The sequence below is a fragment of the Haliaeetus albicilla genome, chromosome 16, assembly GCF_947461875.1.
Source record: "Haliaeetus albicilla chromosome 16, bHalAlb1.1, whole genome shotgun sequence".
NCBI lineage: Eukaryota > Metazoa > Chordata > Aves > Accipitriformes > Accipitridae > Haliaeetus > Haliaeetus albicilla.
Genome location: NC_091498.1, coordinates 21658955 through 21671749, shown reverse-complemented (window position 1 = coordinate 21671749; position 12795 = coordinate 21658955). Strand labels below are relative to the sequence as shown.

Below are 12795 nucleotides of genomic sequence, written 5' to 3'. Positions count from 1 at the left end.
TGATACTCCTTGGAAGCTAGATCTAAACCCCACTGAAGTCAATAGGAGTGGTTCCATTGACCAAAGACGACTTTGAAAGAGACCCCGCCATGGTGACCTGTATCATGTTTAATTGGGGCACTTACAGAGTGTGTGTGGGTAACAGATGTACTTCGCAACCAAAAGCTGATAATTATCATAGGTCATAATCATCTTTGCAATGAGGGAGACTATGGATGATTAGTTTACACAGAGGTGTATCGCTGATGTCTTTTCTGCTTTTTCTGTCCTTTGTTTTATGTGCAGGACTCTGGAATTGATATTGGTGATATTTCTGAGAGGAAGGCCTTGAGGAAAAAGCTCCAGTGCAAGACCTTTAGGTGGTATCTTGTCAGCGTGTATCCAGAAATGAGAATGTATTCAGATACTGTCGCCTATGGGGTGGTAAGGAACTTGTTTACATTTCCAGTTCTAAAAAGGTGGGGGAGAAAGGTGTCATAGTGGAAGCAGTTCATGAGGACAATGCCTGGCTCGAAGCAGAAGAATCAGATAAACTTGAAGTCGCTAGTTAAATAATTCGTTAGACTGGTTAGCTGACAGAGAGAGCTGCTCTGCTGTAGTTTATGCTGAGGTATTCTGAACGTTATCTTCCTCCCTGATTTTTTGTTTGTTTGTTTGTTTCATGGCTTGCATTCCACTCAGAGATACCCAAGGCATGATTTTTTACACATGTTGGAGTTGTCAGTTGGAAGGTTTGTGGCAGCAGGTGAATGAACAAAACAGGCTCAGGATTTCAACTGCAAGCTTCTTAATATTGTACCCAGAACCTCAATGCCTGTATTTTGGGATCATCTTCATCATTACTTGTGTGACAGTAGTACCCGTCTATGTTGAAATCACGCTTGAGTTGTACTGTGCTAATTAAAGCCCCTAGAAAACTGGCAATCTAAACAGTGAGGGCAGGTGTGCATGACATTGAAGATGAGCACAGCAAGTTACTATGGGCCCATAAGCTAGTAGAGCTAGGACATCCTTTTCACATTCTCTATCCAGTGTCATAGTCACAAAAATTGATTCCTGTGAATTAAATTCACCTTTTTGCATGCAAGTCCCAATTAGGAAACATAACTAGTAAGAGCAGATTATACAAGTGAAAGATTTGGGTTGAGACATTCCTCCTCAAAAAGAAGTCTGAGTTACGCAGTTTGCCAGGCTCTGAGAAGACCCTTGAAGGTGCCGTAGAGCAGCTGCTCTGTTTTGGCAAATGAAATGATTGTATGCCCCACAAAGTTCCATGACCCCTTTGATGATCAATTGATGATCAAAAATTATCATGCTGGCTTTTCATACAATCAAAAAAGCGAAGAAAAACACTTCCAACAAAGGTTTAGGTCATTGTTAAATGCATGAGATAATGGTTACCTTCCAAAGTAGTTCAGAACAATGCCAAAATCACCCCCACACCTACCTGTGTTCAAGGAGCCTCTTCCATAGACTGTGTGGAATTGCCCTCAGCAACGCCATGATCTAATCAGGTGCGGAGTTTCCTCAGGAGAAGGAGGTATAGCAGCTAACGGGTGCATGGTTCTGCTTGTAGGTACCTCTGGCTAAAAAGTCTTTGATTGCAGGTAGAAGTGATACTAGATAAAAAAAGGAAGACCAGTGGAATAGCTAAGGTACTTCTTGTGTAGTCTCAGGATTAACTCCACATCATGTAAGTCGAAATAAAAATCAGCGAACAGGCACCCTATGAATTTATATTCTGCTGAAACTTTTTCATTAGCCTTTGAAGGTTCCTTGCTGGCAATGTACAAACCAAAAAGAATCAGAAAAGTTTGTTACAGAAATACTGAACTCACTGGTCAGCAGAACATGCATAATAATGCACGAGGCAGTCTTTTGTCTGTGGTATGAAAGTAGCCTCATCAGTTAAGAAAGGTGTGAGGAGTAAGTCTTATTTCATCATTTGTACTATCACAAAAGAAGTAGTGGACAGCTATGGTAACGTATCTGTACAGGTAAAGGGGGAGTGTTTTATGAAATACACAGCTTACTGTTTTATGAAATACTATTGTATGAAAGAAAAAGTGCCCCAGTCTTTTTAGTAAAAGAATTGCTTGGATCTCTAATCTTCCTTCATGTCTGCTTTCCTGTTCACTTGAATGTCTTATAATGGAGAAAGATGTGGTATTTCAAAGCAAGCCAGCTGCTTGCATATTCTCTGAGTGCTTCCATTCATCAACTGTATTCATTTTTTTTTGTAGAAAACAGAGATATTGCTACTATAGGATTATCATTAATTTAAAAAAAAAACTGAGTAATTACAAAAGTTCTCTGAATAGAGGTGAGGGTTAGGTATCACCACCCACATTTACTTCCTGAATCCTAAATTTCCTCCCGTTTTGTGAGAGTTAGGAAAATAGTTGTATCATTCATATCTAGTTTATGCTGTGGCATATAGCTAGGATTAGGGTTGGTGGCAGAGTAAAGGTTTGGGAACCAAATTTCTTTCTGAATTCTGCAGTACCCTCAGAGTTAGGAGAAAGCGATGTCAGTGGACCACAAGCTGATGTATTTAGTGTAGCAACCGGCTGCCTGACTTCAGCTTCACGTTTGAGATAATTTTGCAAATTCAAAATTTCAGTAGTCTAGTTTATCTCTGTGTCCTGTAAGGGTCTTAAGTTTGAAAGGGAGCAAATGGCAGTATTGACTAATTATTTCCGTTTTTCAGCGTGGGGACTGGTGACCTGGTTATATTTTGGGTTGTAATAAAGTCTTGGTAGTCTAAAACTGCATTATCCAAGTTAATTGTTGGTTGCCACAAAGCCACTAGATTTTGGAAAGGGATGGTTCCTAAGAGTCTGGGCCTCAGATTTTGAAACAGCATTATTAGTTAACAGGCCAGTGGCTTTTTTGTTTTTCTGTTTTCTGTAAGGATCATTTCTCTTGTCATTGGGATAAGAGTTTGAGAAATTAAATCTGAAGAGTTCATTTTATTTTTTTGTTTTCAAGATTCATAAGAGGAGGACTGGTGTTAAAAGGAATATAGTGTTTTGTCTCTTTCTGTAGTCCCTGATCACCAGACTGCTGCTGCTAGGGTTAGGGTCATGTTTCTTTTTAGAGCTTGGGACTCTAAAGTCTCTGTATCTGTTTTACTGCTGGGTTGGCCCTCTCAGCTAAGTCGTGTGCTAATTTTGGTCAAGGCAAATTTTTTTGCTTCCTTTACTATGGGGATTGTTGTGGAAAAGGTTATAACATTAGGGCTAGAACAAGCATTAGAATTTGAGTTTGTGGAAGAAGTTTTGAAAAGCCGAAGGTAGTGATGGATACAGGCATGAATTAATAAGGCTGATATTTATCATTCATTTGGATAGAGAGTGGTGCCTAATATCTGATTACAATTAGAGTCATGGTTGTGGTTATGTTTATGGCTAAGAAATACAAAGCTTTGAGAGAGGAAACTATCTAATTCTCAAGGCTTGTGGCTAAGAATAAGGGCAGTATTGATACCTAACGCATATTTTCTCTTCAATGCTGAGATTTGTCCTGTCTGTTATTGAAATTAGAGTTACATTTGGAGTTGGAAATCTTGTAGAGATGAGTTCATGCTTTTGATTTTATTCACTGCCTGGCTTCAGTCACTCACTTGTCCACACTTCTTACATACTAGTGCATTTCTAGACTTCCTTTCTAAGCATATCAATTTGTTTTCCTCAAAGGAGGCCCCTGTACACAGCTGACAGGACTGCTTAGGTAATCACAGATGGTTGCAAACCACATCACCTCTTCACTCCCTCCATCAGACAATTCTCTCATGTTCTCTGAACTGATCTTATACCACTGAACACCTTTATACATGCCCAAGGGTAGGCAATCCACATCTTTGGCCTCACACTCTAAAGAGACCTTCCAGCTATCTGTGCTCATTAATTTAGCACTTCACTTTCAGAAAATTCTGTCTCAGCATTGCACAGTAATATATAGGGCTTTGTGATGAACAGGGCCAAGTACTTTGCAGTCTGTTCATAGCTGGATTGCTGTGCGTGGGTTAGCCCAGAATAATGCAAAGAAGAGCTAGTGCATACCAATTGGCCAGAAGTCTCTAAGCATCAGTAGAAAGGATTTTTTTGAATTATTTCCAGAAATCAGAAGACTCTTCTGAGTGATTCTGAAAAACTGTTTAATTACAGGGCTTTCTCCTATGTTTGAAACTCCATCCATACTGCTCCACTAGCTGCACTGATAAAAAAATTCTTTTGTATATAGTGTGTACCACAGATTCATTAGACTTAATATTTTAAAAATGTATATCAAAAATCATTGTTACCTCTGAAGGCTTTTTGAAATCTACCCTCCCTGAAACCTTGTGCAATGTTATTGAAATCAGTAGTGTTAGATTATCTACAAGGAAGAATTTAGACTAGGTGCTTTCTCTTCAATATCTTCACTGCAACAAGTATTTTTAATTTTGTGTATTTCCGTGTTCAACTACATATGATTTTTTTGCAAAGAAAATAATCACACCATCTTTTTCTTATGTAAGATGTGCTTGATTTATTTTTCTTTCTGTTTATTTTAGCTGCAGAATTCCCTGAAAAGTGATTTGTGCCTTGATCAAGGGCCAGACACGGAGAATATCCCAATCATGTATATTTGCCATGGAATGACACCACAGGTTAGTTTGTCTAATGATCTCTGATATTGCTGCTGCTCTTAGTAGACTGTGTAGGAGGAACCATCTTGTACCTGTCATTGTTTTCCTGCAACAATACCTCTGTAAGCTGTTTAGTAGCTCTTTTATAGAAAGCTAGAACATTATTTCTGCTGTAAATTGAGAATCACTGGTACATTAGCACTTTGACAGTGAAGTTTGTTTATTCATTTTGAAAGAATGTAAGGAATATGAGAGTCAGCACTGACCCAGATTTGTTGATAAAAGCTTTCATTTCTGATCTTTAACTGTGCATGCCATATGAATGAAACAATGCATTTTAAAACATTTTACATACATACATATGTATACTCAACTCACAGTTTATTTACACATCTGAAGCAACATCTTCTTTACTTGATGCATTTTCTGTCTCATTTTCACAAATCTGCAATGTACAGCCACCTTCTTCACACCATACAGCTGTGTCAAATTCCACACACTGCTCTTGTGAAAGCCCTTCTTCTAAAGCTCCTTTTTTTTTTCTCTGCTGTTGTCCTGTTACTCTAGCATGTGCCAAAGACTCAAATTACCAAAACCTTTCCATTGTCTTACACAACAGCTGGATTTAACTTGGTAAACACAAGGGTTAAGACATTGTATCTCCCCAAGTAGCTCAGTATATGGGCATAGGTGAAAGTGTTTCTAGACAAATCTTGACCGTAAAAATAACATCACATGGTCTAGAACATGCTTGTCAAAGACAGATGTGCAGATTACCTAACTCTGAAAAGTAACATAAGCAAAAATGACATAAAGGAAATAGATGTATTTGTGGGAGTGACTGAAGAAACTGAAAAATCCCTCCAGTTTGAATCACTTTTTTCTCTGACTACCTTTTATATTTGTTTTCTCAGAAGGACCCTATTATGCTCCACTTAAGTTATGCATTGTGGTTTTACCCATGGAATTGTCAGTTACATAATTTGACTATACAGCAAATGAATCCTCCTAATATCTCAGAAATAAACACAGAGCAACAAGGTAATCTTGTCCTCTGTACCTGGATCTCATAGTGACCTGGAAACACAAGTTTGGTGAAATGCAGATATGATTCTACACTTCCTTGCCAAGTTACACGTGCTGCAAACTGTGTTCTGTGCTGGCTTCCTTCGCTGAGGGCCTTTAATATTGATCACTAGTGGCATCATGCTTGAGTAAATTATGAATGATGAAGACAAAAATATCTGAAAATCCCATCCATCAGACTCGCTCACTGCATAGGCTGTGGCTTATTTGTCACATAATTATGTGGTAACCACTGTTTGCCTCCAGGAGGTTTTTAAGCTAGTCCTCAGTGTTCGCTAAGGAACTGTGTAATTCACCCATGCGCCAGAGCCATTATTCTTCATCTTCTGGGAGGACGCCATAACTCTCTTCTGGCATATCATCTGTGATAACAACACACTACAGGCATGGCTGTAAATTCCAATTAGAAATTTTAATTATAGTTGAGACAAACAACAACAAAAGTCACTTCAATTAGCACAGTTCAGTATTCACCAGATCAAAAACTACCTTTGAACGTCAGATAAGGTTCTGTTTAAATGACATAGCAGCAAATAAATGACAGAGGGGAAAAAAGGCAAGGGAGACTTTTCTTGCCAAGATTCCGCTCCTTTCATAATTACAAAGTTGTGTCTCCTTCCCATTACTATGTATTTAATTTTGTAACTAATGATGTTAAAAACAACCCCCAAAAAGGCCCATATATAAGCAAGATCCTGGTAATGAGTGAGAACTTTCTTTAAAAAAGGAGTAGACTTTCTCTTTGTTAGGGATTATGGTATTAACAGGGAAAGCACTAACAAACACTATTTGGCATACTACTATGAGATTTCCATTGCACATATTGCATCTCTTGGTTAAGCAGAGCTGCAGCCATTTACATTTCCTCTAGCATATTGGAAATATATGAATAAGCACTACTTTTAATCTTGGTGAACCTGCCAGTAACCACAAAAGATATTGGTGAGATGCTAATTTTATTCTAGTAGTGGTGAAATGCTATATAAAGGGGGGTATTTTGCCCATCTGGCAGTCCTTATCAAAATAGATCAGTCAAAAAGATTAGTCCCCTGATTCAGGACTGCTTGTATAACTGAGGGTTTTGGTGATGCCATTCTTAGCTCTGGTGCAAATTTTTACTGTTGCAGCTATACCATTTATGGTTTTAGAGCTGCCACCGTGGAGGACTTTGCACAGTTGCATCTAGATGTGCATTAATATATCTGGCTGCCAGGAACCATTCCCTCATAGGCAGTTTAGGTTGCTGTTCTTAGTTACTGTTGTAGCCTCTCTTCTAAATCGGGTAACTTCCTTTTTTTTTTTTTTCCCCCACTAACCTCTTTCAGATGTTTTGTGATTTTCATCTTTTTGCATGGGAAATGGCTTAGGTGGGGTGTTTGACATCAACTGATAGTTTCAGAATTGTACATATGGCTACTGTTTTCTTTTAGCATGTTTTATACAAGAAAGAAATCATTGAAGTCAACAGAAAGGGAATTAAAAATCCATGCTCCATTTTTTGCAGACAATATCGAGAACATCACGTGTAGTTTCATAATTAAAAGCAGTAGAAAATGGCAAGGAAATATCCTCAAATATTGCAATGAAATGATCAGAAATAATTTTTCCTGCCATACTTCAGTTTCATGTTAAATAGACATCAGAATTAGTGATGGTAAGACTGCTGTGATTCAGATTTCCCAACCTTTCAGCAATCCACTCCATATGTCTACTGTAAGTAACATTAGCATATTCGTAGTTCATTCCTGCAAGTATCTTAGAGTGCTTTATAACTGTGTTTATTTTGTAGTACTGTTCTACAAATAGAGAAAATGATGCAAATCTTACATGTGGTTAAATAGTAGGATGGAATGGAAAATCAGAACATAATCTGTCTGTTTCCTTAGTCCTCTGATACTACTAATGAGAAAGAATTTCTCACAGCACGTTATTTGGCTTGGTCTGAAAAGACAGAGGGCACTTGAAAAACTAGAATTTGCAATTAGCTATGTTTTGTACCCTTTTCCTGTCCTCAGACAGTGCTTCCTGGGGATAGCTGTATTTTGTCCTGGTCCCCAGGAGCCTGGACACTTGAGGAGTTATGATACCATCCACTGAGTAGAGCAACTTGCACGGTCAACCAGTGAAAAAAACAGAACAGGTGGCAATTCTCCAAGGCATTCTCATGAATCTAAGGGAAGAATTGCTATTACATTAGTAAGAATTATTTCATTACAAAATGTTGCCCAGATAATTATAGATTCTCTTGAGAACTTCTCTGTCTTTCTAAGTGGTAGCATCTGAACAGCATAACTTTCTAAGTTGCTCATCCTCCGCTGATCTGCTGCTGCTGGACTGTATTGCTTCCTAAGCATCACATCCTTCCATTTCTGCCTTTGGTCGCTATCTGTCCAAAATAAACACTGTTGTTACTATTCCCATGTGTACAGCAACATACAGTATGTTGGTGTAATTTCCCAGACTCGTCAGCAAGAACATCACTATCACACCTGAGCATCTGCTATTACTTCTCATAGCCGCCATGGGTACCGGCCAGCTATTAGATGTGCCTGAAGCAAGGCCGTAAGGTGGTTTTAGTACCTTTGGTGTGCTGATGGTCAACTGTTTGGAAAGGGCTTTTAGTGTATGTCTTAGCCTGCCATATCAAGCCTCCTCTGCTGTGCAGTGCTGCTGCTTCTTAGAACGGCTGAACAAAACTGACTTTTGCAACTATTAAAATAGCTAACATAGTAAATGCAACATGGTAAAACAGTTGACAACAGTAGTTAAAATAGGTTCCTACCACACCATTCAGTGGTGGTAAAAATCATGTTGCTTTAATTGCATGAGAACAGCTCAGAGGCAAAGCACAACAGCCCACAGTTGTTCTTGGCCAAAGAGACTACACTGGAGACAGCTGCGGGGTGTGAGGAAGCAGCCCCCCTTCAGTGTAATGATAGAGGGAAACAGGAAAATTGGGAGATGAGGTGGAGTGACAGTAAGGGAGAAAGTGAGAGGAGATGAAAGGAAAGAAAGGAAGACAGAAGAACAGAGTGGCAAAACAGTACAAAACAAAGTTCACGTCAGGCTGTGAGGTTTTGCTGGTTTTTTAGAAGTGGTTTGTGCAGAAAAGGATAAAGGTACTGTTTTAATTCTTGAACTTGTTGAAGCAAAGCTACAATTGAGTCAGACACTTAGGCCTTAAAAGGTCCATTTCCAGCAGTGCCCTCATTTTGCATGGAAAAGATGGTTGCTTGTAGCTGTAGCAAGCGAATGTCCCAGGCCTGACTGCATTCACTTCCTAATTCTGGGAACCACCTGAGCCTGGAGGTTTGTTGTTGTTTAAGACTGCTGTTTAACCAGGTGTTGCAAATGAGTGGTTTGGGCTGCTTAAAGAATCACTGTCAAGGGTATTAGCAAAAGTGATTTAATAGGAGTTTATAAAAGCGCGACTTCACGAAGTTTGATGGCAAGGTTCACTCTATTACTTAATACATGGATGAAACGTACAAAGGCAAATCAAGTTAGAATCAAACTAGAATGATTTATATAGAGACCAAAGATGCAAAAGGGTAAGGTAGACCCTCCCGTTGAGCCACAAGGTTCAGAGAAGATCCCCTTGCTTTCTGAACTCCTGATGGAGCTTAGGTGTGGCTGGATCCACTCCTACTCCCACACTCGGTCAATGTTTTATGTTTTAAGGGATTATATGTGTGTAGCAGCAGTCTAAGGTTCATTCACAGTTTAAGGTGGATCACAGGATTTAGCAGCACTTAATCATTGACTAGTTTAACATTTACAAAGTGATTCAACAGAATTTACTACAACCCCAAGTGACTTAATTATAGATTCAAAATGGTAATATTTATTCTATACTTTTTATCAGATACCTAAGTCAATTCACACACGCATGCACACAGACACAGAGAGAGCTACATATATAAATAAAGGTATACCTGTTAAAAATTCATCTCGAGTCCAGTGAAATACTCACTTCAAATGTCTTGGCATTTCTCAGCGGGTGAGGGTTGAGCCTCAAGGAGTGAAGGGTTTCAGCCCAGGTCCCATCATCAGCTTTCAGTGACAGTCGTCCGAATTTTGCAAACTGGAGAGTTTGTGAGCTGTGAGAGATGTCCCACTCAGAGGGAGATGCTGGTCACAGCCCGATGCAGTCCAGGAGAGCTCAAAGGGCGTCACTCAGGACCGCTGTTTATAGGTTCAGGAGATGATTGACTTCAGTCAGTGTATTTCCATTCTGGCCACAGTTCTTGTCAGGCACCCTCAAAGGTGGGCCATGATCCAGGCAGCAAGAGTTTCAGGTACAGTTAGGGAGTGCCTAACTGTCCTAATTCACTGTAATGTAGCCAGGTGTCCTGGTTTCAGCTGGGATGTAGTTAACTGTCTTCCTAGTAGCTGGTACAGTGCTATGTTTTGAGTTCGGTATGTGAAGAATGTTGATAACACCGATGTTTGCAGTTGTTGCTCAGTAGTGTTTAGACTAGAGTCAAGGATTTTTCAGCTTCTCATGCCCAGCCAGGGCACCTGACCCAAACTGGCCAACAGTGTATTCCATACCATGGGACGTCCCATCTAGTTTAGGAACTGGGAAGGGGGGGGGCAGGGATTCGCCGCTGGGGGACTGGCTGGGTGTTGGTCGGCGGGTGGTGAGCAATTGCCCTGCGCATCATTTGTACAGTCCAATCCTTTTATTACTACTGTTGTCATTTTATTAGTGTTATCATTATCATTATTAGTTTCTTCTTTTCTGTTCTATTAAACCCTTCTTATCTCAACCCAGGAGTTTTACTTCTTTTCCTGATTTTCTCCCCCATCCCACTGGATGGGGGGGGAGTGAGTGAGCGGCTGCGTGGTGCTTAGTTGCTGGCTGGGGTTAAACCATGACACCAGGATAAGAAAGTTCCAGGTTGTCCCAACTCACTGCACAAGAACACAATGTTGGCTGGTCCTGACATTGCAACATGGCCAGGGGGGGCTGCACCACCACACGAGGCCTCTAATCTTGAAGGCAGACTGATGACAGTGTGTCACTTGCATTAAAACTACTCCCGAGTGATAATTTGGAAGAATCTTTGCTGAGAATGAAACACCACATTATCAGAGACTTTACAACTATTGTATAATAAACAAGTACCATCAGTCAATGAAGTGATATTTTAAGTACAGATTTACCTTGAAAAGTGCTTGTGATTGAGGGGATAATGGGCAGTTGTGTGTTCCCTTGTTCAATAGCTTCTGGCTCATATATTTCTCAATTTATAAGCAGTTAAACCACAAAGCTCATCCAGGGATGTGGAAGTCAATACAAACCAGTTAGATTTTGAGGAATTCAAGTTGAGAACCAGGGTCAAAAGACTAGACTGGCAGAATTATTAAAAAGGAAATGCAGGCGAGAAGGGACACCCGTTCATATCCTTTCATATTCTTGCAAGATATTGCAGAACTGACACTGGGAAACTGATGAGTACAGCCCTATCTGGTATGAATTATTGCATCTCTGCTGAGGGCGATGAAAGGAAGTCATGCCAACAAGTAGAGCTATTCCAGTTTACACTGTATGAGACTCTGACATGAAAGCTTAATCTTGTATTCCAAGCACAGTGCGTGAAGTACTGGAAACAGCAGTTACAAAAAACTCCCATGAACTTCTAAAAACTCTTTGTATGATTCTTAAGTGCTCCTTTTTTAAATGCTATTCATATGTTTTTTTGTAAAAAATATTTTTTTTTCTTCAGTTAACCTTCTTAGCATGGTAGTTGTTCATACACAGATATTTGTTATTTTGTAACCAAGAATACCTATGACTAAAATTGGCTATCACTGAAGGCATTTACATTCTGGTAAAAAAGTACAGGGTTGATCACAAACACCATATAGTTATTAGTGCAATCTGTAAAACCTCGGAGAGGGAATGATTCATAGATGTTCAGCAAATAATTATCAAGAGAACTAAAATTGCTTTGCAAATAATTGGGGGGGGCAGGGGAGAATAAGAAATTTGTCAGTTTATTTTAAATGAATAATTTAGACATCTCTAGAGTAAAGGTAGTGTGATCTTCAGGTTATTGAGACATTGCAAATATAAACATCTCAAACCTGAGTTTTAATAGTGCCTTAATTTTATGTATGTTGCAATGTTAAAAATTTTCTTTAGATTCCTGTGCCTAATGAAATTCGTATTGTATCGGACAATCGTCAATGCCAGGAAAGCTGGGAGAAGAACCATGTACTTTGTCAGAATGAGTGTTAAGGGAATTTGGAAGCAGAAACAGTAGCCCTCTTAAGACTGGCTTTCTGTGTATGTGAAGTATCCTGACCAAGAAGCATTATATACCATTTTATGAGGAGAAATTAATAGACAAAATGTGATTATCTCATTTACTACAGGTCAGGCTTTCCATGACACCTTTCCATTTACTTTTAAAAAAAAAAAAAAAAAAAAAAAATCATGGAAATACTGAATACTGCAGCTGCTTTTCCTTGACAGTCTTAACACTGCTGCCAACAGAGCACCACAATACTGCTGTCCCAAGAAGTTTTAGATAAGGGAGATTCTGAAGTTTAAGAATAGCATATAGCTGTGATGACTCAGATCCTGAGCTGGCTTATGGATGAATATGTATTCTTTTTCTCCTGCAGCTGCAAATTAAACTTATAGTGAAATCGTAATTATTCGAGGTCAAAAATACAGATTTCTAAGAAACTACAATGAAATACATACGTTTCAGAAAACAAGAAATCTTCTGGTATTTAGAAGTAGGATCAAGTTCTTAAGTGTGTGTGTAAAACACATAAGCATTGCAAACCGAGACTCTGTGCAAGAAACAGTTAAACAGAAGGCCCCACATCTAGCATTTTTCAGTGGTTGTCAGGGAATAAGGAAGAACAGAACAAAACCTGCTGATGCGGATCAATGACTGACCCTTCAAACTTGAAAAATCACTGCCCTGAAGATGAGATGTCTACAATAAACATTTTCAGGGAGTCTTTTTTAAGCAATAAAAAGAAGCACAGCAACTGTTTGAACAGCTGTCAGTCACATGCAAACTCGGGGTTGATGTTCATGTTTGTCTTCAAGG

General features: G+C 39.2%; 1 protein-coding gene and 1 long non-coding RNA gene across 11 annotated transcripts in view; one reads left to right on the top strand and one right to left on the bottom strand.

Annotated features, from left to right (window-relative positions):
• Positions 1 to 12795, top strand: part of GALNT18 (polypeptide N-acetylgalactosaminyltransferase 18) — a 249088-nt gene that overhangs the window by 191868 nt on the left and 44425 nt on the right. For 8 of the 9 annotated variants that reach the window (XM_069803884.1, XM_069803875.1, XM_069803876.1 and 5 more), the window contains 2 exons: positions 286 to 423; positions 4559 to 4654. In XM_069803884.1, coding sequence (XP_069659985.1) covers positions 286 to 423; positions 4559 to 4654 — 234 coding nt within the window. The remainder of the gene's footprint in view (positions 1 to 285; positions 424 to 4558; positions 4655 to 12795) is intronic. The other variant, XM_069803883.1, reaches the window with a different exon arrangement.
• LOC138689289 (uncharacterized) overlaps positions 6033 to 12795 on the bottom strand; it is a 350596-nt gene continuing 343833 nt past the window's right edge. For both annotated transcript variants that reach the window (XR_011328161.1, XR_011328158.1), the window contains 2 exons: positions 10596 to 10791; positions 6033 to 10043 (listed from right to left, as the gene is read on the bottom strand). This is a non-coding gene — a long non-coding RNA (uncharacterized lncRNA). The remainder of the gene's footprint in view (positions 10044 to 10595; positions 10792 to 12795) is intronic.